This window comes from Podospora pseudoanserina, chromosome 2, assembly GCF_035222485.1.
Source record: "Podospora pseudoanserina strain CBS 124.78 chromosome 2, whole genome shotgun sequence".
In the NCBI taxonomy this organism is placed as follows: Eukaryota; Fungi; Ascomycota; class Sordariomycetes; order Sordariales; family Podosporaceae; genus Podospora; species Podospora pseudoanserina.
This window is the reverse complement of record NC_085921.1, coordinates 958,486-984,093: the sequence shown is the minus strand read 5'-3', so window position 1 is coordinate 984,093 and position 25,608 is coordinate 958,486. Positions and strand designations below refer to the sequence as shown.

Here is a 25,608-nt window from a genome sequence, read left to right as displayed (position 1 = left end):
CCCCTTTCCTGTACCGCTCTCCGTGTCCGATCCATTCCCCACACCGTGCGAGAAATACTTACACAAACAACAGCGGTCAAGGTAGCAGCAACAAACGGCGACCTGCGGCGCGCCCGGTTTAGATAAAAATGGCATGACATTCCCTCTCGCATGGCACGATTCTTGAAAGAATTTTGCGTAACAGACACCGCGCAAAGAAACCTTCCGTTATGGATTCATGACTGGGTGAGCCAAATTTTCATTATAGAGATATTCGGTACCGAAGCGGCCAACAAAATGATCTTCTTTTTCCAGCACAAGGGAACTGTCAATTGTTAGTGTCGATTGCGCCATCTCATCTCATTCACACCTTACAAGGCAAAATGCCAACTTTCACTCTCACCCACAGTGACATAAGCAGGATATTGCGACATAGTTCAAGTAAATGGTGAAAAAATAGTAAATTGGTATAATGATGATGATAACAAAGCAAAATCAATGAATCCCTCTCCGTTTAACTCCGTTGCGTATGTCCAGCGCCCTGCCAAGCTGGCTGTGTGGGCTGCGAATGATGTTCCCTCTCTCTTCATTGTACAATGTCCCTATCCAATTCCGGTCCAGTCCAGTAGTCCAGTCCAGTAGTCCAGTCCAGTAGTCCAGCCCAAAAATCCCTTGTATTCCACCGCCCATTTCATGTTGTGTAAGGTCGACTAAACCTCCCTCCCTTCAAACCCAAGTCTAAGGTGTGTGTACCACCAACGATGGGCCTGCATAACTCGGCATACCCCATCCAGGCATCCATCCCTCCCTCTCTCTAGTAACTGGTGTAGGTGGTTCGTAATCATATTAAATAAAAATGGTGTGGTGTGGTGTGGTGTGGTTGGGTGGTGCGATATCCTTCCTCAAATCATACGATCACTTTCTTTCTTTCCTCCTTCCCTTTTTGGACCAATCAGTTCCTTCCGCTTAACGGGACCCCCATCTCCAGTTGCTGTTGTTGTTGTTGTTGTTGGACGTTTGTCTTGACAGAGGGACGGAGGTGTCGTGACGGTCGCCGTTGTCTAGCGAGGTCTTTGGTGATGATGAGGAAGAGAGAGAGCGAGGGAAGTAGGAGCCCATGTTGTTTGGGGGGGAAGGGAGGGGGCTGCTGGTGGTGGTGTTGGACTGTCTACTCTCGCGCCAGGAGGAGACGATTTGTTTGCAGAGGTGGGCGGACATGGTGTGTGTCGGGGACATTTTGACGGCTTTATTTATGTGAGGTGAACTTTAGGAGAGAAAGTTGTTGTTTTTGTTGTTGTTGTTATTGTTGTTGTTGTGGTGGTGGTGGTGGTGAGAGCGGTGGTGTATAAAAGGTTGTGGTTGTTGTTGAAGACCGCGTGTAAGTGAACAAGTGGAGAGCTTGTGGTTGGCAAGGTTGATGAAACTCGTCTTGTTGAACGTTTGTCCGGTACTTCCAGATCCCCAGATCAAAAATCGTCTGTGTAGGTAATAAATGCTTTACTGATCACAAGAACAAAAAGACCAAAAAGCCTTCAGACTTTGCGCGGGAACCTCATCCCTTTTAAAACAAACATGCCACAAACTCCGGTGCCTGAGCCCAGCCCACCTGGCAGCCCTGCCCTTTGACCACCACCACCGCACACCGTGTGACTGCCAAGTTCAACGGACCACCCGGCAAACACGAACAATGGGTCGTCCATCAATCGACTCACCCAGACCACATCCCCACAACCCGTACCACATTTTGGACTTCTGTCCAATCAAAATGCAGATATTACAAAGATTCCCAAGGCGTTTGTGGCTCAGCATGAACAGTGGCTTGTCGTTCTGGGCTGATTTGGCGTTGTTCAAGCGCTGAAAGTCTGACCATGTCGCTCCACAACTTTGGGGCTTACAGGCGCCACGAGATCAATTTTCAACGGCAGCCCTGTCAATCCCAGGTTGTCGTGCTTGAGGCTATCCATTTTCTCATTGTTGGATTTTCCCCATCTTGGGCTGGAGTTTCTTTCCCCCAGGCCAGTTCTAACTTCCGGGTCTTAACACCGAACTCTTTTCCTGTTCGGTCCCGCTCTGGGCTGCTGGCCATGACTCCCCCCAAACCTGGTTATGGAGGAAGTGAGTTGAGATGTCTTACACCATCGGTTCTCCCGGCTTCACTTACACCACTCCAGCACACTGTCTCTCCGTCTCCGTTCCTGTGTATTATTCGAGAATTACACACCGCACCTTCCAGAAGTCCAACGACAAAAAAACTACCGTGATACCTACTAGGATCCTTCCGCGCCTGCCGGACATGGAACATAGTGATAAGCTTTACACCTACCCATCTAAGATGGAAATGGCATGTGGTATTCCTAGGTGATCCAAAAGATTAATATCCGACCCACCTTCCCTATCATTCACCACTTTTCATATCGTAAATATCATCATCAACCCCCCAAAAACTGTCAACAAACTCGGGTTCACATTTCTCCCTCCTTTGCCCCCCTACACCTCCTCCAAATCTAAAAGTTCTAGAAGCCCATCCCATCCCATCCCATCACCTAAAAACCCGGCAAATCCAACCCCCATCGGATCATCCTTTCTCTTCCACCACTAGCCAGCCTGTCACGCGGTGCTATTTTTGAACAAGGGTGGACCCCTGATTTTCCCCAAACCACCAACCCGCCAGAGGAATCACTTTGACACGCCCCTTTCCCATCAATACTCAACATAAAGAAACAAAATATTCATGAAAAATGCCGTTCCGTTCATTAAGAATTATCTATACAGTACTTTTTGTTTTTTAAATCACGCTCCTAAAAACATGCCATGCTATCCCCCTACCCCACTTTCCCATCCGTCCATTCTACCAACTCCAAAAACTCCCAATACAAATCGTGGCTTTTTATCATACAAGCAGCAATGTGTGTGTGTGTTACATGTCATCCCACTCCTCCTCCCCCCCCCTTCGCCCCTGCCTGGGGAAGGCCATATTCATGATGATGATCCGGGGTATATAAAAATGTGATGCATCCCATGATAAAATGATGATGATGCTCCACCAGAGGTCGTGACCCCCAGATCCAATGATCTGGTTACAATAACCTGGGGTACCCTCCTCATGAATAAACGAGTTGCTTGGTAGGTAAGCGGTACATCTGCCCTTCCCCAAAGAAAAGCATGTGGTGGCTTCATAACCTCGTCCCTCCCCCCAAAAATTCCGCCGCAAAAAAAAAAAGTCAATCGGTCCTGCCCTTCAACCCTTGCAGCCTCTTTATCAAACCAAGCAACTCGGCGGGATGCTTTTTTTGTTGTTTGTTTTCCATCAGACCAGCTGGTGTTGTCTTGTAGCCCCTCTCAATCATAAGGAAGCTTTGAATCAGTCGAATACCCCTTCTCCGTTGGCTTCACCTCCTTGATCGGGTGCAGAATCATCGAAGGAAGACATGTCCTCCCGTGCTTCTGCTCCCACTCGGGGCCGCCGATGCCAGTGTCCTCGTACCCCATCCAGTTGTTGTACAATCGCTGAGGTGGAATGGCACGGTAGTACCATGTGCTGCCCAGGTATCTCCCCTCTTGTCCCCATCCCATGGCGCTGCCGAAGCTGCCACTTTGCCCCTTGGGGCCTCCGTTGAACCACTTGGCCAGCTGGCTGCCGCTCCACGCCCGGTCAAAGTAGACTGGCATGGGCGCATACACAGCCTTCAGTCCGTGGAGGAGAGCGGTGGTCTGAGAAACCATTTCGGAGGCGACGTGGTTGCCTCTGAGATCCTCAGCATGCATCACGTCAATCAACCTCCTTGACGCTCTAACTTGAGTAATAATCGTAGCCCGGCGAGGTAGCTTGCCCCATGGGAAGTTCAGGTTTCGGTATCCCCACACCTGGTTGCGCATAATCCAGCCGCTGTTGACTGGATTGAATATGGGCGCCAGGGTGATCAGATCGGCCTCCTCACCAACACCCCATTTGTAATTGTCGTCCTTGGGATTCTCGACTGGTGGCTTGGGACCGACAGGGTTGACAACAGGAAGCTTGGGAGCGCCCCAAATCGTCTCATCCCCGACTTGTCTCTCCACTGTTTGGCGGAACTTGGACTCGAACCCTCCATAGTAAGAAGGGATGTAGAAGCGCTCGTTGCGCTCCCAGAGTCCCCGTCGAGGCTGCTTGCGGCCAAACTCAGCCAACTTGTTGAGCACATTGTAGTGATGGCCAACCACCCGTGAGTCCATTTCCCAGTTCCAAACATAGTCGAATTCCCGGAACTCCTGCATAAACATCTGGACAGGCAGGAACTGGCCGTTGTGCACCTTCCTCGCCTTGACAGTGAGCTTGGGGTACATCTTGTCAACGGCTCCCTCGGTCCAAAGAATGGTGATGCTGCGGAGTTCCTCGGGAACGTGCTTCTCAATCGCTTGGCGGTACAGGTCCTCGCTAGCCCAGATATCGAACTCGTCTTCTCTGTAATGCACAAACAAGAAAACCTGATACTCTCCACCAGTTCGCAGGCTGAGCTCTGTGATGAGCGACCGAATGGCTTGTTTGTCGTTATCATTGTACTCCTTCCCGGTGTAGGATCGCAGCAGAATGGCGGTTCTGGCCTCTCCGGCCTTGACGGTCGAATTGTACGCGCGCTTGTTCTCGAAGACGCCCTTAATCGATCTTGAGCGAAGCGGGCGGGCATCCGGACCACGCCAGAACCGTCTGAATGTAGCCAACAGGTCCTTGGGCGTCTGCTTCTCGGCAGACTCGTCGTACTTTTTCAGGTCGGGGGAAGGCTCGCTGTCCTCCTCCTCGTCGACATAGGCGTTCGGCGGACCGCTCGTGGCAAAACGTGCCTGATTCTGATCGACACATTTGGATTGCAACTCGCCCCAGTTGACCTTGTCCCAGTTGACCGGCTGGCCGTCCTTATCCATCACCGGGTTTACTCCGTACTGGCCCATCCGAGTCTCTCTTTCGAAGCAAAGGTTGCGGTCAAGTCCAAGCGTGCTGTAGCTTCCAAAGCCGGGGTCGGGGAAGTTGCGCGGGCGGCCCCTGAAGACTTTGATATCCTCGACTTCGTCTCCCGTGGCTCCAATGCAAGGCACATACCGGGCATGAGTGGCCAACCATTCCTTTGAGTTGTACTTGGGATATGGGTTGTAGATAGCGGGACGTTCCTTGGTGAAGGAGGTGGAGTTGTCGCCCAGTGTCAGCTTGGCCTCGTGCGATGGCTTTCTGGTGTCCCGGTCGGTAAGGCTGTTCAAGGTGTTGCCATATACGGCGCCTAGTCCAGGTTTCCTAGAAGACGAACGTTAGCGTCAAGCAGATGGTGAAATGGCTTTCCAGGGTGTCACTTACTTTTCCAGATCGCGCCAGTCTTTCTCGAACAGTTGTCTTTGCGCTTGCAACGCAAGCTCCTTGCGCTCATCTATTTTGTGGTCAGCAAACGCCAGTATCCGTCCGGAGAACTCAATCCGTACCTGGGTCGCGCTCAGTGTTGACTGGACGGTCGTAGAAAGGAACCACTCTATAACCACCGTGGTGCGCCAGCAGGATCCAGCAGAGAACAAACACCGCAAGAGCCGGGATATAAGTTTTTGGCCGAGTAAGCACTCGGCGAATGTGTGTTTTTGTCAACATTTCGATTTTGGTATGGTGGTGGTTAACGCCGCGATGTGGTCGGGAAACGTGAAACGAATGTAGGTGTGTAAAACGATCGGCGCTATACGGGCATTTCGGTACGATGCTGTCCTGTCTGCGGCCTAGAGAATGGAAAACGAAGTCGCGATGTTCGACTTGGTCGGTCGGTCGACCTTGGAGGGGACTACCGTTGGCAGTCGGTCGCAGAAACCAGGAGAGTGCAGCTGAGATCACGATACTGGATCGCGATTGCCGATTGGGGGATAAAAAGGAAGGCAGTAAAGACTGGCGGCCACCCACACCGTTGCTGATATTAGGCAAATTGACGATAAAAAGGGAGAAGCGGAGGTTAAGTTGAGAGCGGCACGCCTCAGCGCCACAAGAAAAAAAAGCCCAGAGTCCTTTGTGCGTTTTCGGTGCACAAGCACGAAGAAGCCAACGCTTTTTTTGGTGCGATAACAGGAAACGTTTCGACAACGTTCTGCGTAGAACAGAAGTACTTCAATCAAGGTAGAGCAAAAAAGACGAGACATTCACAGGTCACACAGAACGAGGCATGACAAGAGCTTGTATCTTTCGGCCGGTCTGGTCCGTGGGGGCAGCGCGGTCCGACCTGTCGTTTGCCCCCTTCTCGACTTTCGATAAACAAGGGAAAGCCCCTGAAGATTTCTGCAGGGAGTGGAGAAAGCTTAGCGCACGACAGGGCCAATGCAGCCCAGGCCCACTTCCGAATTAGGGGACTGTTTCTGTTTCTGGTTCAACATGGAATCGTTTGACAGATCGACCGCCTTTTCCTGGGTTATCGCAGCAGAGATACCCGCTCTTTTCTTCGTGTCTGTCGCACGATGGATAACGATCGCCCTCTCACAAGGGAGACAAACCTGATCCCACCGCCTCGGACACGTAACACTTCAAGTTCTCTTCTTTTCAAGAGGTAGCACGTGTAGGTAACGACTTGTGCCCGCTGGATGCACTGATAAGATGAGACAGGGGTGCGGAAATGACGCCAACGGCCACCCAACCGAGCAGCGCTACCCTGGGCAGGGGATTTGCTAGCCCAGAGTCTAGACCTGTCACAGAGAACCAACCGCAACATCGAGAGCTCAAGTACGTAAGATTGAATCCTCATTATACCATGTTCACACAGAACGTCAGACGCCCTCATGATATATCCAAGTCCAGTAATCCGTCTCTGCACCTCCAGGCACAAAATACCACATCACGACGGGGAACACGAAGTAAGTGTGAGACTCGGCGGATACGAGAGACAGTCACAATTGTGTGTGATGCATCTTGAATCGAAGTCACCAAGCCACCAGTTCGTCCCACAAGCCACCTGCATCCCGGCCCTCCTCGCATGGGCTTGCCATTTCACCATTCAAGCCCACGATGGCTTCACTTTGACGACGACGACGAAGACCCTTTACTCCAGTGAGCCTTGCCTGCCTATTGATCCTTCAAATCTACCCCCACGATTCCCATCACCAACTGAGGTTACGCAGACCTGTGTCCTGACCCAACCGATCACCTCCCACGCCGCAGCGTCGTGCTCTACGGCACAATATCTACACCTAATCTAGCATGGTAACATCACACCGGAGACCGCACCGGCTCGGCTGTCGTCCTTTGCAGAAGAACCGCTCTTTTGGTGGCAATAATTCAACGAGTACCGCCGAGGGAAATGAAACTTTTGTTTCTGGCGCTTTGGTTTAGTCTATTGCAACCCACCTAACCAAAGTCCCAAACTCCCACTCCAACTCCAATGCCAAATCCAAACAAGCCTTTTTTTGTCCTCTCTGCCGGCTGGTTAGAAATCTTATCTTGCATACAACCCGTAAATGCAATAACCTGCCAAACAAGCGATGATCGTCAGGGACACAGGTTTGGTTAAGTTGATTCTTTATCTTTTCTAGGCCAAATCATATAATGATCCCTCGAGTTTCTGTCGATCGTAAAGGACTCTCTCCTATTTTACCCAGCCGGCAAGCCACAGGGAATCGACGACGCAGTGTCACCTGAGATTGTGCACATCATTTTCCCCCCAACACCAATCATTATCAATAGGGGACGATTTTTCATCGTCCACAAGATCTCTGTGGCGGAAACCAAGTAAGAAAAAAGAAAAAAAAGAAAAAGCCCAGCGAAACTTGGCAACGGGCGTCCGCTCGCCCCCCCTGGCGTAAACGTTTCGAAGCGAGTTTCTAGCGCGCATTAAGGGAACAACAAATTTTTGTGGAGGAGGAGACGGTGTAGAGGATGATAATTTCGGTTGTGGTTTCCCCGGAGGTGATTGAGTGAAATGATGCTTGTCAAAACAAATCGGAGATCGGTTATCGTCAGTTTCAAGAAGGGGGTGATTAAACTCTATTCGGAGGTTCTGCGAGCTGTTGTAAGACGGTGTTGTGGGATGGGCGGTGGAGATTGGGTACACATTGAGCGGGCTGGCCTCGCGGAAGTTGGAGAGAGCCTCGATTCCTTAGCAGCACTAATGGTATGATCTATGCTAGCCGCCAAACTGTCTGGCTCCCCATCATCCTCATCACTGCCACGACCAGAATCCGGAGTTCTCCCAGCCCCCCTCCTCGAGTTCCCAAAACCATTCCCTCGCTTGCCTTCCATCTCGCGGTATGTTAAAAAACTCCCAGGCACACGGCTGGCGCTCCATGACTTTCCTTCAGTCCACCTCCGCATGCCAGCTTCCCTCTCATCCCAGACATAAACCGACCCGGATCGAATCTGTTGGCGTTCCTTTTCGGGACAATCTTTGAACTCTAGGCAAAAGTCCCAGTCGGCAAGCCTCAAAAATGAAAGGACGACCGAGTACCTACCTACCCTACTTACTAACCTGGGGATTCTCCTTCAGGAACCATAGATCTAGAAGATGGGACACCGGCTACCTACGTGAACTTACCCATAAACACCACAACCTTTTGTAACTAGCGGATACCTATCCAACCGCATTTCTAGCACTTGAACCATCTCCAAGGCACCTACCTGAAGGACGAGTGATCTCTTGCAGAGCTACATTACACCAACTTCCTTCTCTAAACCCATATATATCCCGCAAACAACAGGGAGCAATTCCTCCCCCCAAAAAAAGCCAGCAAAACGTTCGGTACTTCCATCATTGCTCAAACGTCCTCCCGGGCTCAAGACAGTCGTGGCCATATTCGCCATCAAAGTCCAGAGTACAAGCTCTCGGTATTATCCCGAGACAGTGGAACACCATGACCCAACTTGAAACAAGCAAACTATCTGGAATGGAAAACACACCCACAGTATCGTTGTATCATTTCTCATCGGCCATCTTTGCCGGGTAGGTACCGACCACCACATCATAACCCCAATCGGAGTGCATCTGTCTGAAAGTCCATCTACCCGTCCACGGGAATCTGATACGCAACATGCCCGATGAGTTTTGCATAGACAGACCTTCACACACTCCCATGCCGTCATCAAACCTCCCCGATATCACCCCAAAAAGCGAACAGAAATGGTCAATATGTTTTCCATATATTAGCAACTAAAAATTGTCTCTTTTCCAAAACCTCAGCTATCTCCCCGCCTGCCTGCCTGCCTGTACACATCATCATGACATGACGATGCACAGCATATCCCAACATCAAACCCCCTTCAATATCTCATGTAACCGCCCGTCCATCCATCCATCACACCCGTCGCGTATCACCACGTCAGATTCAAGCAATCACCGGGCCCTTACAGCAGGAACCCCCAACCCGTGCAACACAATCATGTCCCCTCCCCATCCCCAGAAATCCCATCCTTCCACCACCCAATGCATTTTCCACAACTCCCCCTCTGTTCCCTCCCCTCCCTATCCCAGACCCTAATCCACCCATCCATCCATCCACCAGTCCAAAAATATTCCATCCAAATATGCTGTTGGCCAGCCTGAAATTATCGTATCATCAAAAATAAAAAAAGGATAAAAAAAGACAACAACAACCGGTCCTGAATACCCCGGTGGGTATATATACATATATATATATATATACATATATATATATATATAAAAGCCAAGTCCACAATAAGGGGGGTATAAAAAGCCGAATCCAACAAGAAAAAAAAAGTTCCTCAGTCTATGAGTTTCCGTAAACAAAGAAAAAAAAAGTGTCAGACGTCAAGCCGTTATCTCATGTTATTAGCTCAGCGTCAAGAATTGTCGAAAATGTCGAATTAATATTAACCGGGGAAGGGAGGTTCGGTTCGGCGTGATCAGATAGATAACCGTCCAACTGTAACCCCTACAGCATTCCCAACCTCGTCATCCTCTTCTCCATCTGCGGTCTCGGTCCCGGCCCAAGTCGACTATTCCCATACGGACCGTTCGGCCCAAACCTCGGATTCGCCCCCGGCAGCCCCATCGGTCCCGGCGGCCTCATGCCCCCTCTTCCTCGTCCGGGAGGACCACCCATTCCCCTGCCGCCGCCCATCATCATAGGCGGAGGAGGAGGCTGCTGCACCCGCCTCCAGGCGTCCTTTTCGCAAAACGCCCTGCCGTTGACCTCAAAGTACCCATCACGAAGCGCCATGCCGCAGTCGCCGCACTTGAAGCATCCGACGTGGTGTTTGCGAGAAGTCTCATCCTCGAGATACTCCCCCTCGATGCCTCGGCCGCAGCTCCCACACAAGCTGCCGTTGAGCTTGTGGTAGTGTTGCTCGCAGTAGGGTCTGTCGTTCAAGACGTAAAACGTCGCTGACGTGAATGGTTCTTGGCAGGTCGAGCAGACGAAGCACGGCTTGTGATAGCGCCCGGTGAGACGGCCGTCGGCGCTGGAAATCGATTTCCCCTTGATTGGCAGCCCGCATGCCTTGCAGTCGCCGCGGGAAGGCTGGGCCGAGAGAGGAGGCAAGTTGCGAGGTTGCGAGCGGGATCGTTCGTGGAGAGGTCTGCCGTCGCGAAGCTCGTCACGGGGGTCTCGAGGCCGTTGCGGAGTTCTGCTGGGATCTTGTCTTTGCATGTCCCTTGGCTCGTCCATCGTGGCGGCTCTCTGAAGTTGTCTCGGGACCTCCATTGTTGGTGCTCTTTGGAGCTGAGGTCGAAAAGGTTCCACGGGTGGCCTCTGGGTCTCCTTTGGCGCTTCCATCGTGGGTGCCCTTTGAAGCTCTCTTGGTGCTTCCATCGGCGGTGCCCTTTGGGGACCTTGTGACCTGTCCATGGGAGACGCTCCCTGCAGTTCTCTCAACGCTGATTGTTGCGGTACAGGCGGCTCCTGTTCACAAGGTCGAGCTGGTTCCGGTTTCGGGGTCGGCCAGCCTGGAGATGGCTGAGCTCCAGATCCAGGTGTCAAGATGCTAGGTGTCATAATGGCAGGGCTTTCGCCAAGCGGCGAGATCTCCAACGGAGAGGGAAGAGGGGATCCTCCTGCTGCTCGTCGCTGACCACGCGGGTCGATGCGTGGATCATATCCTCCCTCTGGCGGTGGCGGACGAGCGCTTAGTGGCGATGGCCGATCTCTACCTCCCTTGTATGGCATTTTGAGAGAGGCAGGACCTGGCGGTTTCTGCTGATTATCGTCCATTGTAGACTGAAGATCCGACATCAAGTTATCAAAACTAGATGTGTCAGAAGGCTTCCTCCGTCCAGATCTCGATGCTATGGACCTGGGTGGGCTAGTTCGGGAGCTCGCTTGACTAGGGCGACGCTCAAAACTGCTCTGGACTGACACGCTTTGTACCGACATGCTGTGAACAGACACGCTTGATCCTGTCGATTCCGAAGGCGTATGGTAAGGATTCCCAACGCCGAACTCCTCAGCAAGGTTGATGGTTGGGAGACCAGGGGTAGTGGGTCGGAGTGTAGCACTGCGAGGAGGTGGAGGTCTCGAAGTGTCTGGCCCACGGCTGGGACGGCGAGGTCTGTCGCTCATCATGGACCCTCGGCTGTCTGGCGATGTCCCGCCATCTCTGTCTGAAAAAGACTCTGATGGGGCACGTAATCTGTCTGGCGGCTGAATTCTCAAGGCCGCGGGTGGCGCAGAAGGTGTTCGCTGGGGTGGCGGAAAGCCTTCATTCGGACGAGGAAATGTATCGGCGCGACTGGGTGTCAATGGCGGAGGATTGTCTTCCTGCCGACTCGGACTCCTCGCAGGAACGCCAAAACCCCCATAGCCGTTCTTTCTCAGGCTGGGTTGTGCCTGTCCTCCACCCAAGCTACCAAGGTTGGAAGCTGAAGTACCGGGACGATCGTTTATATCGCTACGAGCACTGCTCGAAGGCCTTCTGTTGGCATCAAACGGCCCGGGAGCGATGGAATTCAGGCGTTCCATTAGGTTCGGTGGTGATTGTTTCCTTGCTGGGTTTGATGGCGGCAGCTGGTCGTCGAAATCAGTCCCGTTACCCAACCCCCCATAACCCCCTGATCTCCTTGTTGGTTGAGGGGGAGGCGAATCATTGGCAATTTGAGGAGCAAAGAATTCGTCCGGCTTGTCAGTAGCAGGTCTAGCATTTGGTGTTTTGGGCGAGATGTTTTGCTCGCTCGGTTGTGATCCACTCGACAGTGAACTCACTGGCGTCAACTGGCCTTGTCCTGCGTAGGCACGATCTGAACCATCGTCAGCATTTGCCATGGTTCGAGATGCATCAAGCGTACTGGCAGCAGAGGTGTCCACTTGAGGGGGTGCCCGAGACTGGTCCTTTGGCGCAGCAGGAGCACCCCACGGGTTAAATCTTTCAAAAAGTGACGGGGCGGGCATCGGCGGTGTTTCTGAATGCATGGTCAGCAAGTTGTCGGAGTGAACAAACGGAATCAACCGCCTACCTTCCACCGCTGGCGGCCCCGAACATTCATGTTCTCCCATCAGGGAGATTTCCACCTGTAAGCCACATGACGAGCATTTCACAGTCGGCATGAAGCTCGACTCTCTTCCCACGGTGGCCATTCCCAATCAGCGTCGTTTCCTGCAAGTCACTGGTGTGTAGTCGACTGAAACATGGGAATCGAGGCGCGTCTCGGTCTCGGCTTTGCGGGGAAGTCTCGAACTGTCCGGAGAAGCTGTCCAGTCCGCCGGGTTCCCCAGTCCACGCGTCCTGAACCCGGCGAATGCCTTTATGTAGGTATATATATATATGTAGGTGATGAGTGTGATAACAGCAGCACGGTAGTCGAGATAAACAGGGAAGTTCGGAGTATCCGTAGTTGTCGTCGAGATTAGGTCCGGGGTCAAAGTGGTGGTGGTTCCAGGTTATCAATTGTTTCCAGCAATCGTTAATATGTTCAGGATGATGAGGTGCAGCGGGAGGGATCTGATCTGGTTTTACAAGACAGGGACCGGCTCTCGCAAGCAGGCAAACACAAGAGGCCCGAAGGATGCCAAGCTCGTCAGGGCTATGCACAGGGCAAACTTGCCGAAATGCACGGAATGAGCGATCTGTGGGGAAGGCGATGGACGAGTGCGTTGCGGATCGTGTCTCGGGGGTCGAGTCTGGCGGTTTGACGGCATGGAAGGGATGCAGAAGAGGGAGAGAGTTGAAGAATCGCGGGCGCTGGCAGTTGCACGGGCGGGAGACACCGTGACCGCGACCCTGGCCCTGCTCACCCCGGCCTTCTCTGTCGAGACGAAGAGACCAAAAAGGGTCTCAGGTCGGGCCCTCGGCAGCCACCCAGGGAACCCTCGTTCGCAGTGGGTTCCAGGCCCGAGCGCCTCCGCAATTATCGACGACTTCTGATTGAAGCCGACCGGGATGTGCGCGATGGCCACAGGATGGGGCGGAAATCAAAATGGACGAGGCCAGGCCCCCTGACTGTTGAACCTCACTCACACGTTCTCACTACAGACAGTCTCTGCCATCTCTCTGCTATCTCCATCTATCTCTACCTACCCGCGCTGTGCCAGCTCACCTTGTTCCCAAAACGGCTATCACCAACGCCCATCATGCACGGTGAAGGAGAAGCTTCTGAGTTCTGACCATCAGCAGCAGTTCCGGCAGGCAAGGGTGGTGAGACAGGGACGAGTGACAAAAGGGTGTGTTGCATCCAGTCAACCCGACGCACGACTTCAAAATTATCGGAGATCATTTCGGGGTCTTTTCATGCTGCCCGTGGCCCAGATCCGCGATCCCACCTTCACCTTGAGGCAAGCTCTAGCATCAAACATGACCCGTCCACCAAACATCAACGGCGCGCCAAACAAACCCTCAAAGTGGCTTGTTGTAATCTCGAGGTGCCCACTTTTCTCTTGAACCAACTACCAGTGGCTTTCTGTCTTAGACCTCACCTATCACCAGCAGTAAGCTATGTATATTCACCACAGCTCCCAATTGGTGCGTTTAGAGACTAATCATACTCACCAGGATCGATCAAGGATGACGGGATTCATGAAGGAATCCAGCATGAATGACTTGTTCGACACTTTTTTTCAGTTGAACCAGCAACCCATTCCCGCGTCTCAGCATCCTCTTGGCCCCAATACCCTCTTCCCACCCTCGATCGCTGCGATATTTTCTGATACTCGCTATGGCTTTCTCCCCTCTTCCGAGAGACGGCGATGCATCACTGCAACCTTCTCTCCACGCCAAGCGGCCTCACCGCTCGGTCCAGTGACCCGAATGCAGCCTTCAGGCACAGAAGGGTGTTCTTGCCGATGCGTTCACACCGCATCTGACCCTCATCAGTTGGCATTGCTTGCCACCTCTGCCAGCAACTCGCGACAATTCCGGCTTTTCACGGTTTTCATCTCGCTGAAAATCGAACAAGGCCGTCCAAGGCGGCTGAATGGCTGCCGGGGCCAGCGAGCCCAAGATTGATCGCCTTGCTGACGCGCCCGATGTGCCGAATCATTGGACGCATCGAAAAAGCAAGCAACCCGCGCCCTGCCGAGTCATCGTTCCGCACTGCTTTGCCCCCCCTGGCGAGCCCTGAGAGGCGCATCTGTCTGGAGAAAGGCTGTTGCCGAGAAGAATGAACCATTGTCTGGGGTGCTCTTCCAGAAAGACCTCCACATTTCCCCTTTCAGTCTCCCGGCCCTGACGACGACCTGCCCTCACCTCCGACATTCATATATACAGAGGTATATACCTATAGGGCGAGTTTCATACCCTGCATAACCAATAAGATTGGAGACATGGCGCCCAGAGTATTGGCTGACGACTTTGAGTGTAGGGCAGTCTGGCGGTTGCACTGTGTGTATGGTTACCCCGCCTCGTCCAGAGTGTGGGAGGTGAAGGTCGAACGACTGGTCCGGGCCATTTCCTGACCTTGCCATGCGGCGGTAAATCAGATTCGCTCGCCTTGACAGCCCGTTTAGAGGCCAACTTGGTGTGTCAGGATAGACGAGGGCGGGATGATCAAAAGCAAGCATCGCCTAGGTGCCTCGGAACAGCACGAAAACCATGGAGAGATTATGTCGGCTTCCCGTGCCAGCCGCCGGCTTGCTTGTGGTCCACACAACCCTCAATGCTGTTCATCGATCTTGCAGGTAAGAACCTCTTTTTGACTGGAGCGAAACAAATAGTTGGGGTGGTGCGGGAAGAGCAACCTATGGCACCTCTGCAAACTGTCAACCCCACGTCGAGGATCTCATGTTGGTTGCACACAACTGGCCGGATTCGTCGTCCTGCCTGAGCCTGCCTCGCATCGACACTGCATCGATGCAGCAAGCCACTGTTGACCAGCACCTCATCACTAAGAAGCTGCACGTCAACCCTTCCTTATTGATTTGCAGCTGCGGAGGCTCAAGGCTGGGCCTATGGGAATGACTGAAGGGTTTCTCATCACGTCAGTGGGGTGACAACGAGTAAACTCTCCCGCAGTCATGATAGTATATGTCTACTGAAGACGACTCACAAGCAGCCACAGAGAAGCATTTCCGGCCCAGCCTTCTCGAGCAGGTACTCTTGTAGTAGAGCTCGCACAGAACGAGCACCCTGGAGACGGAGCAGTTCGGCACGGGCGTGGGGTACACTAACCACGTCGCTCCTCTGCTCTTCTCCAACTCTCAGTAATGATCAGTCAATCGTTGCCAGCAAAAACTGATCTTCAGTAAGTTACAAGGATCGAGCATGCCAAGTCGAGGGTCTTGGTAGGTTTCGTTTCGAGGTTTCCCCACAGTCTTCAGGGGATCTCGCGTCTCAGGGCAGCACACTGCCGCAATGCCAAACTACAGGAAACACGTTGAAGACGGCAGTTCCACCCTCTGGGAATCTCAAGATTGGATGGTTTACAAGCATCTTGGCCGCATCAATGAGCTGCCATATACGGCACCGTTCCCGAGAAGAGCGGTGGGCAGGAAACGGTGCATCTTCTCCAACAAAACAGAACTCGGCGTTTGGTTATACACACGACAGCCCGACCGAGACTGCTGTGTCTCCCTGATACATGCTCGGGAGCGTCGACGAATGATGAGGCAAGGGATCACCTTATTGCCAGAAGAAAATCAGATATCACTTTTGCTGCATGTCACACATACCCCTGCCGGCTCGTGTTCGTTGGTGAATGGTAACTCCCTCAAGACTGCAGGACAACAACACAGGTGGAATATCGTGATACAGAACGACATATGTCCGCTTTTAGTGCTTATCATGATACCTTGCCTCGAATTGTATAGTCAAGCCATGAAAGCCATACGGCTGCGCGGTGACAGATTTGGAAGTTGGAAGCAGACATATGTTATGTACGGATCGAATTAAAACCGAACGGCGAGAGAACCCTTGCGGCCTCGAGTCTGATACTACCAACGTCAACATCAACCAACCGGGCCGGGAGCGGGCGCGGGTGGTATGAATTTGCTGTTGTTGACTGGCTTGACAGTTCACAGTGGATACTCATCCTGCAGAGACAGCAGCCACTGAAGAAGCAAACTCGAGCTCTCCTCTCATCGAAACACAGCACTGAAGCCACGGGCGGTGTCAGTTCTTCGGGCGACCTGCTGCCGCCCGGCGTCGGTAGGTGTTGGGGTTGGACGGGTCAACGCCGCCGCTCCCCCGCTACCAATCAGCGAAATCGGGGGCCGAGACATGCCCCCCGCCCTCCCGCTGCCGTGCTGTGGCAGAGCGGGGATGGCGGGGCAGCTTTTTTTATTTGCTGTGTGGGTAGGTTGTGCATTCTATACTTTCTGGCGACATCCAACGGCCAGACAATCCACAGAGAAGGCTCTCTCTCGATCAGGAAATTGCCGGTGCGGCCTGCGTCCTGCTTGCTGCTTGTGCTCAATGCTCGCTGCTCGCATAGCTCTTCCCCATGCCCTTATCTCTTGGTATCTGCAGGCGCTATGCCCAAAGCTCTGAGTTCGCAGAGTCTCTACCGTGGAAATATGTCTCGATTGTGATTTGGAAAAGTACACGCTATGTTTCCCGGCAGCAATTGACCGCCGCTACGCATTCATCCGATCAACTCATGGATGGACCCCGGGCCCCCGCCATTGAACGGTGATTTGAACGGCCGACTTGTCCGAAACGTGGAGCCCCAAGGTTATAGTGCGGATTTCGTTTCTTTCACCGCCCACGTCGTCCGGTCTTTTCCCCAAACATAAAAAGGAAGGCCCTTCCTGTCACTTGCTGTCGGACGATTGTGTCGTCTCGTGCTCCTCCGCTCTTCGTCTTGCCTACTTCCTTGTGAACAAAACAAGCCAACTCCCTCGAGTCTGACTCGAGACATTACCCCCCCCTTTCGAACCTTTTGTTGCTCCCATCTCAGCTTTGTTGATCGCAGCTCCAGGGCCGCGATCACGACACCGTCAAAACGTTCTCCAACCTTCTTAACTCGTAAGTGTTGCTCCTCCGAACTTCGACGCATATGCCGCCATACCGTCAACACCTGTCTTTTTGGACTCCGTCGTCCCATGTAGTTACCTACACTACCACTACCACATGCTCCTCCCACCCCCTTGTCTCCTTGTCCCCTGACCCCACGCCCCTGATGTACCCTTTGTTGTAGCCCACCTGGCAATCTCTTCGTGCTCCCTCAACCGCCGCTTCTGTTGAGATCACGGTTTTTGGCGGAGAATGCCTTAACTCGTCCCCCTTCAGGCTGCCTCCTCACAAACCTCTGCTAACATGTATAAAAGGGTCCATCACCCATACGCCGGAGCCCGTTGTTCTGCCTCTCCAGGAAGCTCAGCGGATTACATTTCTACCCGATAGATTCACTCTCAGCATCCAGGCAAAATCAACAACTCTCCAACCTTAGCAATGGCCCCCCACGCTGAGATCGCGAACGGTGATGGACCTGTCAACTCTGGCGGCGTTTCCTCCTCCACCAACCAGAAGGTGACCTTCAAGGTCAACTCCCCCAACGTCGAGTACACCGACAACCAGATCCGCTCCAAGTACACTTATCACACCACCGAGGTGTCCGAGGTCAACGGCCAGTATGTTGCGGTCCCCAAGGAGACCCAGTACAACTTCAATGTCGACACCAAGGTCCCCAAGCTGGGTATGATGCTCGTTGGCTGGGGCGGCAACAACGGTTCCACCGTCACCGCCGGCATCATTGCCAACCGCCGCGGGCTCTCCTGGCAGACCCGCCGCGGTGAGCAGAAGGCCAACTACTATGGCTCTCTGATCATGGGCTCTACCGTCAAGCTCGGCACCGATGCCAAGACCCGCAAGGATGTCAACATCCCCTTCCACGACCTCCTCCCCATGGTCCACCCCAACGACATTGTCATCGGCGGCTGGGACATCAGCAAGCTCAACCTCGCCGAGGCTATGGACCGCGCCCAGGTTCTCGAGCCCGGCCTCAAGGCTCTGGTTGCCAAGGAGATGGCCTCCATGGTCCCCCTTCCTAGCATCTACTACCCCGACTTCATTGCTGCCAACCAGGAGAAGCGTGCCGACAACATCCTCGAGGGCACCAAGGCCTCTATGGCCCACGTTGAGAAGATCCGCCAGGACATTCGGTACGTTGCACATTTTTGAAGCTGCTCTGAGAAGCATTTTGACTAACACGAATTGAACAGTGACTTCAAGGCTGCCAACAACCTTGACCGTGTCATCGTCCAGTGGACCGCCAACACTGAGCGTTTCGCTGACCTCATTGAGGGTGTCAACGACACTGCCGACAACCTCCTCAAGGCCATTGAAAACGGCCACGAGGAGGTCTCTCCCTCCACCGTCTTCGCTGTTGCTTGCATCCTCGAAAACACCCCCTTCATCAACGGCTCCCCCCAGAACACCTTCGTTCCCGGTGCCATTGAGCTTGCCGAGCGCCACAGGGCCTTCGTCGGTGGTGATGACTTCAAGTCTGGCCAGACCAAGATGAAGTCGGCCCTCGTCGACTTCCTCATCAACGCCGGTATCAAGCTTACCTCCGTTGCCAGCTACAACCATCTCGGCAACAACGACGGCAAGAACCTGAGCGAGCAGAGACAGTTCCGCTCCAAGGAGATCTCCAAGTCCAACGTCATTGACGACATGGTGGAGGCCAACACCGTTCTCTACGCCCCCGGCGAGAAGCCCGACCACACCGTTGTCATCAAGTACATGCCTGCTGTCGGCGACGACAAGCGTGCTCTTGATGAGTACTATGCTGAGATCTTCCTCGGCGGTCACCAGACTATTTCGCTCTTCAACGTGTGCGAGGACTCCCTTCTCGCTTCCCCCTTGATCATCGACTTGGTCCTCATCACCGAGCTCTTCACCCGTATCCGGTGGAAGGCTGTCTCCACCGACGGCGCCGCCACCAAGGACTTTGAGGGCTTCCACAGCGTTCTCTCTGTCCTCTCTTACATGCTCAAGGCTCCCTTGACTCCTCCCGGCACTCCCGTTGTCAACGCCCTTGCCAAGCAGCGCTCCGCTCTCGTCAACATCATGCGCGGCTGCTTGGGTCTCCAGCCCGAGTCCGACATGACTCTTGAGCACAAGCTCTTCTAAGCTTTGCAATTCCTTTGCTTTGGCTTCGAGCGTCTTTAGAGGGGATTCAGCACCCTTGCTCTTTTCTTTCTCGAGTCTCAACCTTTAATCTTCGGTTCTGAAAACTTGGTCATGTTGAGCGGCACATCAAAAGGCACTTGGTAGACATTAGGACGGGGATGGGGGTTTAAAACTGGGTTTAACGGTGATGCATAAGGAGAGCGGAGTTGGGAAGGCTGGAGCATCCGAGATAGTATTATGGTAGAAAATGGGGAACCCTGATGTTTCCTGAATGTTGACTGGTGTCGTGATGGTACCTGTGATTGTGTTCTTGATTGTGAAACGATTCTTGAATGGCTGTCGATTGAGAATTCACAGAATGAGTCTGAGATGGGTGAGACAAAGTATGTCGATGGCTCTCTATTTTGCAGCCTCGTTTTTCTTAACTGCCAGTATTCACACATCGGTATTTGATTCATCTTGATGTAGCCCTCCCATTCAACCGGAGAGGGACAATTGAGGACCCGACCATGATTATCTCATGAAAGCAAAGGATTACGGATACAAAACCCGGAAATAGACTTCCATTGCTGCTTGCCCCCACCCCCCAACCTCTCAACCCCAGACCGCTTTCCCAAGATCTGCCATGCCATGCCATGCCGCGATATGCTTTCCCAACCCCTTTGCTTGGCGGCGCTCGGGGAAACGGCTGCTGGGCGAGGCAACTCTGTAGCTTCACATGGAAGAGGAGGACCCTTTGCTGATTGACTGGCTGACTGCAGAGGGGAAACAGGTTGTGCTCAGAGGTTTTTAGGTAGGGTATGCTGTGTAACATTACAACATATCCGTGAGATGATGAGTGATTATGTGCCGTCGCGCGTCGTGTGTCGTGTGCGTTATTTCTTCCCTCTTGGTTTATGTTATTCCCAGCATCGACTTATTTCCATGCTACGGTACTCCCCAACACCCTCCAGCGGCGTGACACACGCTCCTGACAAATCTATTCCTTTTGAGCCTCAATGGACACACATCAACAGCCCATCACATCACAGGTGCAACAGTAACAGGTAGGTTTCAAGTTTTGATATTAAGCCTTAATAGGAAAACAAAAAAAGTGTAAAATCAGCATATAAAAGTCCAGGCCATCAGGTAAACCTCCCCAACAGCCCAACCTTTCCAGAGAAATATCACCACCCCCCATCAAGGCAGATATTCAGCCATGATGGGATGTTTTTCATCATCCCCTCACGGCAAGAATATCGCCAGAGGTAAATGGTCCGATTGATCCGATGATTGTTGCAGCTCAGGACAAAATCAACCGCAATTGCTTCCCCCCCCCCCCAATCTGCCAGCTCCATTCACTTGTTTTCTTTTCGCTTCTCGGCCAACCACATTCCCCTAGTCCAAATAGCAATCCGTACAAATCAGGGGGAAAGCATGCTTGAATGCTTGATTAAGAAGTAAATTTGGCTACGAGGCCAAAAAAATGTAAGATGCTGTGTGTTGTGCTGTGCTGCTGGTGCGCGCGCCGAGAATACATTGCAGGGTATCGTTGCAAATCGATCGATCGATCTTTAATCCCAAATCCGCTCCTCCTCAGGACAAGAGAATATCCCATCTCTCATCCTTCCAATTGATCCAATCCCATACCCCCCCTTTCCCTTCATGAGATGAATCTGTCCACCGTTCTTCTTTTAAAAGAATCATTACTTCATTCCAACCCACCCTTCCATCCTTCCCCGTCTTCCACCGCCTCTGTGATTTAAAAGCAGAGTCAGGGTGATGTGTCATTTAGACAACAGCCTGGCGTCTTTCCCTGCGGGCGACCAACTTCTTGTAGATGAAGAGGCAGATGAGGCCGATGCCGACAACGCCGACGATGCAGAAGACGGTGATGACACCGGGCTCCTGGGCAGCCCAGTTTTGGCGCTTGGAGAGGGCGGCATAGGTGTCGCGAGCGACGACGGAGGTGCTGATGGCGGCCATTTTAGTTATTAAGGCTGTGAGTCGTTTTGTTAGCAAAGAATGTTCTGGCAATTGAAAGAAACAAGACAATTGATGCGAGTGAGCAGCTTAGAAAGTCTTGAATAAAATCAGATTGTCGCATTGATCGCGTGTTGTTGTTTGCGACGCCGCTCCAAACATCGCTTGGCATCCGTCATGTTGCCAAAGCTCGGGTCTCTCGACCGAGACACTCCGAAAAGGACTCAAACACCACTCGGCGCAGAGCCGTTGACAACGGAGCATGTGAAAACTGGTTTAAAAAAAAAATGTGCTCGGTCGGACCAATTGGCGAGCAAAAGACTGCTTACAGTTTAAGGTTGCGGTACTAGGTGCAAGTAGGGTGTGAACAACACAAGACGTTTTCTTTCTGACGATGACGAGCCAATTGGGGTATTTGAGGGGGTGGCAGTCTGCTGCTGCGCAGGGCAAGAAACAGAGTTGTCGAGTGAGGTTGAAGAGGAAAAAAGAGGAAGAGAAAGATGGAAGCTCTCTTGCGGGTGGGAGGGAAGGAAACAAAATACCGCCGGTGGAGCCCGCGGCGGCAGAAACGATAAAGCTTGGCCACCGGAGGCACGGAGGTACGGCAGCTCACACACCCCTCTCCCACCCCCAAAAAGGCTGGGTGGGTGGTTCGTCTTCCCACTGCGCGAATTTCGACTGCCACCACTCGGCGGTTTCGTCCAATGACCCGCTCGAGCAAACTCCAGCAGAGGGTAAGAGGTCACCCGGCTCGGCAAGGGTGCTATGGCGAAAAGCACCTCACCCTGAACGACTCAGCTTGGTGAATGCAGCGAGCATGTACCCCGAGACCCCATTTCTGCACTGACCGGAACGGGAACCGCGGGGCGTCTGAACGGTGTCCACCGGGAGGCGCCGGTAAAATCGACCGGTATGTTGAGTGACGAAAGATGTGTTTGAGAACTACTTACTGGTTGGGCTGATGCCTGGAGGTCGGGAGGAAATTAGAAAGGGTGGGCTTGTGGAAAGAGGGAGGTAGAGTAGAGTGAAAGAGGTGAAGAGAGGCGAGAGGCGGGAAAGGGCGAATTGTTGGTAAAGAAAAAGGATGCGCTGACGAGGTGAGAGCGGCGCAATCCAAAGGCGGGCTTCCCTGCTTGTGGTGGCACCGTGGCTGCCGAGGAGTGGGGTAACAGCGTCCAAGCTCAAGCTAAGCTTGGTGCCATATCGAGCACTGATCACTTTTGCCCTGTCATTACCCTTGTCCCCGTGAAGAAATCCGCATTCAACAGTCCAGCGGTGACGAGAGACAACCTCGACAACCAATCGCTTATCGCAATCCTTTTTATCAAAAAACATAAAATAAAATAAAAAATAAAAAATAAAAACCTTGATATCGCGCCTTCGCGTTTGTCACTTCATCGAACCGGCAAGGCTGCTCTGCTCTGCCCAATGTCCTGAATGTCTCAAACAGCTAATGAAGCTGTGCTGCCATGCTTGGTTGAGTGGGGGGTTACCGATGTGAGATGGCATCTCTTGGCTGTAGCATGCTATCAGCCTCGCTGGAAGCTGTTTGGCTGGCTTCCTGCAGGTGTCATGCACGTTGTGCGGCGCCAACCGTTCACTTTTCACAGGTGCCGGCTGTGAGAAGAAACACATCAACAACTGGACAAGAGTCAGCAAACATCACCCGGTGCCCGTCGATCCCAAATATCAGAATATACCGAGAAAACCCGAACTGTCCCTGACTAATGGTAGCAATGTCACATACATTTTCCTACGGGAGAGCCCGCCTGCAGGTCCCAAGACTTCATCCACTTGGCTCGTGCTTTTCCAACAATTTTGCATGGAAAAAGCATGGCGATGCATCCGAAGCTTCCATGTCATTGTGGAGGCCCGCTTCCTCGCCTTGCGAGAAAGGCGCCGAGGCGAGAAAAGGTCACTGTGGAAACGAATTCGGACCTTGCAGTTGGCTTGTGGATCATTGTAGTGTCTGCTTGTTCCTCCATGATGCACGATGCTGTTTATGCATGCGGATATCTCACACAACGTATGACCGTCTTATAATAACCTATAGATACACACACCTGCCCACAAACCACCCACCCACCCAGTCGCCATTATCTTTTGCTGGACACTTGGGGTTTCCTCTTCACCCGTCCCCACAAGCCGAGGATCATGTTTGTTTCTCGGAGAAGCCAAGCTGCGGCTCAAAAGCTTAGCAAGAGATGGGAGCAGGGCCCGGGATGCTGTACGACTTGCCGCCGTTGTCGGGCTGGCCGGTGAGACCGTAGATGCTGGTGAGGATACCGGGGTGGTTGGCCTGGTAGGCACCGGGGAAAGAGACGGTCTGAGAAGGAGTGAAGGAGCCCGAGCCCGAAATGTTGATCTGAGCGCAAGACTTGTAGAACTGAGCCTGGCCTTGCTGGTTGGCCGAGTGGAGAGCCAAAAGCTCAACGCGCAGGAGGTATTGGCCCGGCGCGATGCACTGCGGGATGTTGAAATACGTCCAGCCTTGGTTCTGAATGACAGTGTCGACACCCCACTTCCTGCTACCTTGATCAAAGCCTTCGTGCCAGATCTTAAACCACTTCTGGCCGTTGGAGCTGGCAGTAGCAGCATTGTCGACCTTGGCAAGGTAAGCCTGGACGGGACCCTTGTGAGAGGCAGCGATGGGATGGTCTCGGTCGTTAGGGAACTGGGCTCCGCCGATGACATGCCCAAAGTAGGCACCGATACGGTCACCAGCGTTAACGTTGACAACCGTGTTGGACTTGGAGCCGGGCTGTCCGCAGGCCATGTTCTGGTCGTTCACATTCTGTACTGGGTTGTTGTTGTTGGGAGCACGGATGCCAGTGAGCTGACCCTTATCTTGTCCGTTGACTGAGATTTTCTGTCTTGATTGTCAGCATGAAAACGACTCCTGCCTCGATGGTGACTGGTGCTGACATACCTGGAAGATAGCGTGAGCATTGACCGTGAGGCCGCAGGCCAGGAGGGCAACGAAGGAGAACTTCATGGTGGCGTGTAGTCAGGGCTGAGTGTCCAGGACTTGTCAAGTAGGTTGCCTTGATGTGACTCTAGGAAGGTTTTCGATTACCAGCGGTCGCCCCCTTTGTATTTATGCCATTCTTGAGCCTCCTACTCCCGTCTGTTCGCCCGAGAAAGGCACCGAATTCCTAAGTCCCGGACATGTCAAGACTTGCACCTAAATTGTAGATGACGGCATCCCTATTCCAGCCAACCAAGGCCATGGCTGGGTAGCGATGGACTGGGAAGAGGCACAGGCGGCCGGCCGTGTCGGTAGTCGATATTTTCGCGGGGCCCCGGACTTGAACAGGAGGTCAATCTATTCAGATAAACTGGGGATAGATTGCCCTCCGCGTTTCGCGGTAAATGGATTGGACGGCAGCCACGCAATGGCGCTCGCCAGTCTCAATGCCGTACCCGCCCCTTGGCTCCGGACTTTAGGCAGTATCCCGCCCCAGTCACCTGGACTGCGAGAGAGTACGGCCGGATGACCACTGTCCTAAATAGGAACGAGACGGAGACTGTCCCAGTTGAGCCGTCTGGCGAATAAGATATCTCTGACGGCCGGTCCGGCACAGCCATGTTGTTGTCGATCTGATATTCAAAGGTCGTCTGCAATACCACGGAAGCCATGGCTGCCGCCCGACGGAAAAACCCATCCAACGCGTTGCATTAAGCGATACGGTTTGACTGACTGCGATTGATGGAAGTAATAAAGAAAACATCCCAAACCCGGGAAGGGGGTGTCTCCCTCATGTGAGAGCAGCAGGCCGTCACCCCGTCGCAATCAAAGCTGAGAGATTCCGTGATGTCAAAAAAGGATGGCTCGTTCGGAAAGCCTCCCGAACCATACATGGAACCTCCCCGGCGCGCACTCGCAGCTGGTCGAGTCTAGTGTTATCTTGACATCGGATGGCATGCTTGCCATGGCTGCCATGGCTTGACATAGATTGAAGGCGGCATGTCGAAACAAGGGGGCACAATTAGAGCCCGACAGAATATATAGGGCTGGATAAAAGAGAAAGGCAATAACAGAGTAGATGGAAAAGGTCTGGGCGGTCTCCAGAAGACTGTAAAACGTAATCAATCTCAGCCGTCTGTTCGCTTGAAAGCGCTTGCTTGGCCTGTCAATAGACAGCCCCTTTCAGGGTTATCTTAGGAGGTCACAAGGAATGTCGGTGACTGCTTGGCTGAGGAGGCATTGAATAGATGCCATACTGTGCCGG

The 25,608-nt window shown here is 52.9% G+C and overlaps 7 protein-coding genes across 7 annotated transcripts; 2 read left to right on the top strand and 5 right to left on the bottom strand.

Moving 5' to 3' along the window:
• Window positions 1–945: 945 nt before the first annotated feature.
• QC764_201750 (uncharacterized protein) lies at window positions 946–1,215 on the bottom strand (the record flags this gene model as incomplete). Its single annotated transcript, XM_062943878.1, has 1 exon — window positions 946–1,215. The coding sequence occupies one exon, from the start codon at window positions 1,213–1,215 to the stop codon at window positions 946–948; it is 270 nt and encodes an 89-aa protein (XP_062802639.1).
• Window positions 1,216–2,723: 1,508 nt separating this feature from the next.
• Window positions 2,724–6,187, bottom strand: QC764_201740 (uncharacterized protein). The gene is made up of 3 exons (XM_062943877.1): window positions 5,425–6,187; window positions 5,303–5,372; window positions 2,724–5,242 (listed from the first exon to the last, which is right to left on the bottom strand). The coding sequence occupies exons 1-3, from the start codon at window positions 5,582–5,584 to the stop codon at window positions 3,319–3,321; spliced, it is 2,154 nt and encodes a 717-aa protein (XP_062802638.1). The 5' UTR covers window positions 5,585–6,187; the 3' UTR covers window positions 2,724–3,318.
• Window positions 6,188–9,849: 3,662 nt separating this feature from the next.
• Window positions 9,850–15,033, bottom strand: QC764_201720 (uncharacterized protein; the record flags this gene model as incomplete). The annotated part of the gene is made up of 3 exons (XM_062943876.1): window positions 12,366–15,033; window positions 12,198–12,311; window positions 9,850–12,149 (listed from the first exon to the last, which is right to left on the bottom strand). The coding sequence occupies exons 1-3, from the start codon at window positions 12,484–12,486 to the stop codon at window positions 9,850–9,852; spliced, it is 2,535 nt and encodes an 844-aa protein (XP_062802637.1). The 5' UTR covers window positions 12,487–15,033.
• Window positions 15,034–16,941: 1,908 nt separating this feature from the next.
• Window positions 16,942–17,683, top strand: QC764_0031950 (uncharacterized protein; the record flags this gene model as incomplete). Its single annotated transcript, XM_062940196.1, has 3 exons — window positions 16,942–17,049; window positions 17,253–17,305; window positions 17,608–17,683. The coding sequence occupies 3 exons, from the start codon at window positions 16,942–16,944 to the stop codon at window positions 17,681–17,683; spliced, it is 237 nt and encodes a 78-aa protein (XP_062802636.1).
• A 48-nt stretch (window positions 17,684–17,731) lies between these two features.
• On the top strand, window positions 17,732–19,745 carry INO1 (Myo-inositol-1-phosphate synthase; the record flags this gene model as incomplete). Its single annotated transcript, XM_062943875.1, has 2 exons — window positions 17,732–18,441; window positions 18,502–19,745. The coding sequence occupies 2 exons, from the start codon at window positions 17,732–17,734 to the stop codon at window positions 19,412–19,414; spliced, it is 1,623 nt and encodes a 540-aa protein (XP_062802635.1). The 3' UTR covers window positions 19,415–19,745.
• A 1,028-nt stretch (window positions 19,746–20,773) lies between these two features.
• On the bottom strand, window positions 20,774–21,555 carry QC764_201705 (uncharacterized protein; the record flags this gene model as incomplete). The annotated part of the gene is made up of 2 exons (XM_062943874.1): window positions 20,774–21,393; window positions 21,537–21,555. 2 exons carry the CDS (start codon window positions 21,553–21,555, stop codon window positions 21,185–21,187), a joined length of 228 nt encoding a protein of 75 aa, XP_062802634.1. The 3' UTR covers window positions 20,774–21,184.
• Window positions 21,556–23,030: 1,475 nt separating this feature from the next.
• Window positions 23,031–25,253, bottom strand: QC764_201700 (uncharacterized protein). The gene is made up of 2 exons (XM_062943873.1): window positions 24,306–25,253; window positions 23,031–24,248 (listed from the first exon to the last, which is right to left on the bottom strand). The coding sequence occupies exons 1-2, from the start codon at window positions 24,369–24,371 to the stop codon at window positions 23,571–23,573; spliced, it is 744 nt and encodes a 247-aa protein (XP_062802633.1). The 5' UTR covers window positions 24,372–25,253; the 3' UTR covers window positions 23,031–23,570.
• Window positions 25,254–25,608: the final 355 nt, after the last annotated feature.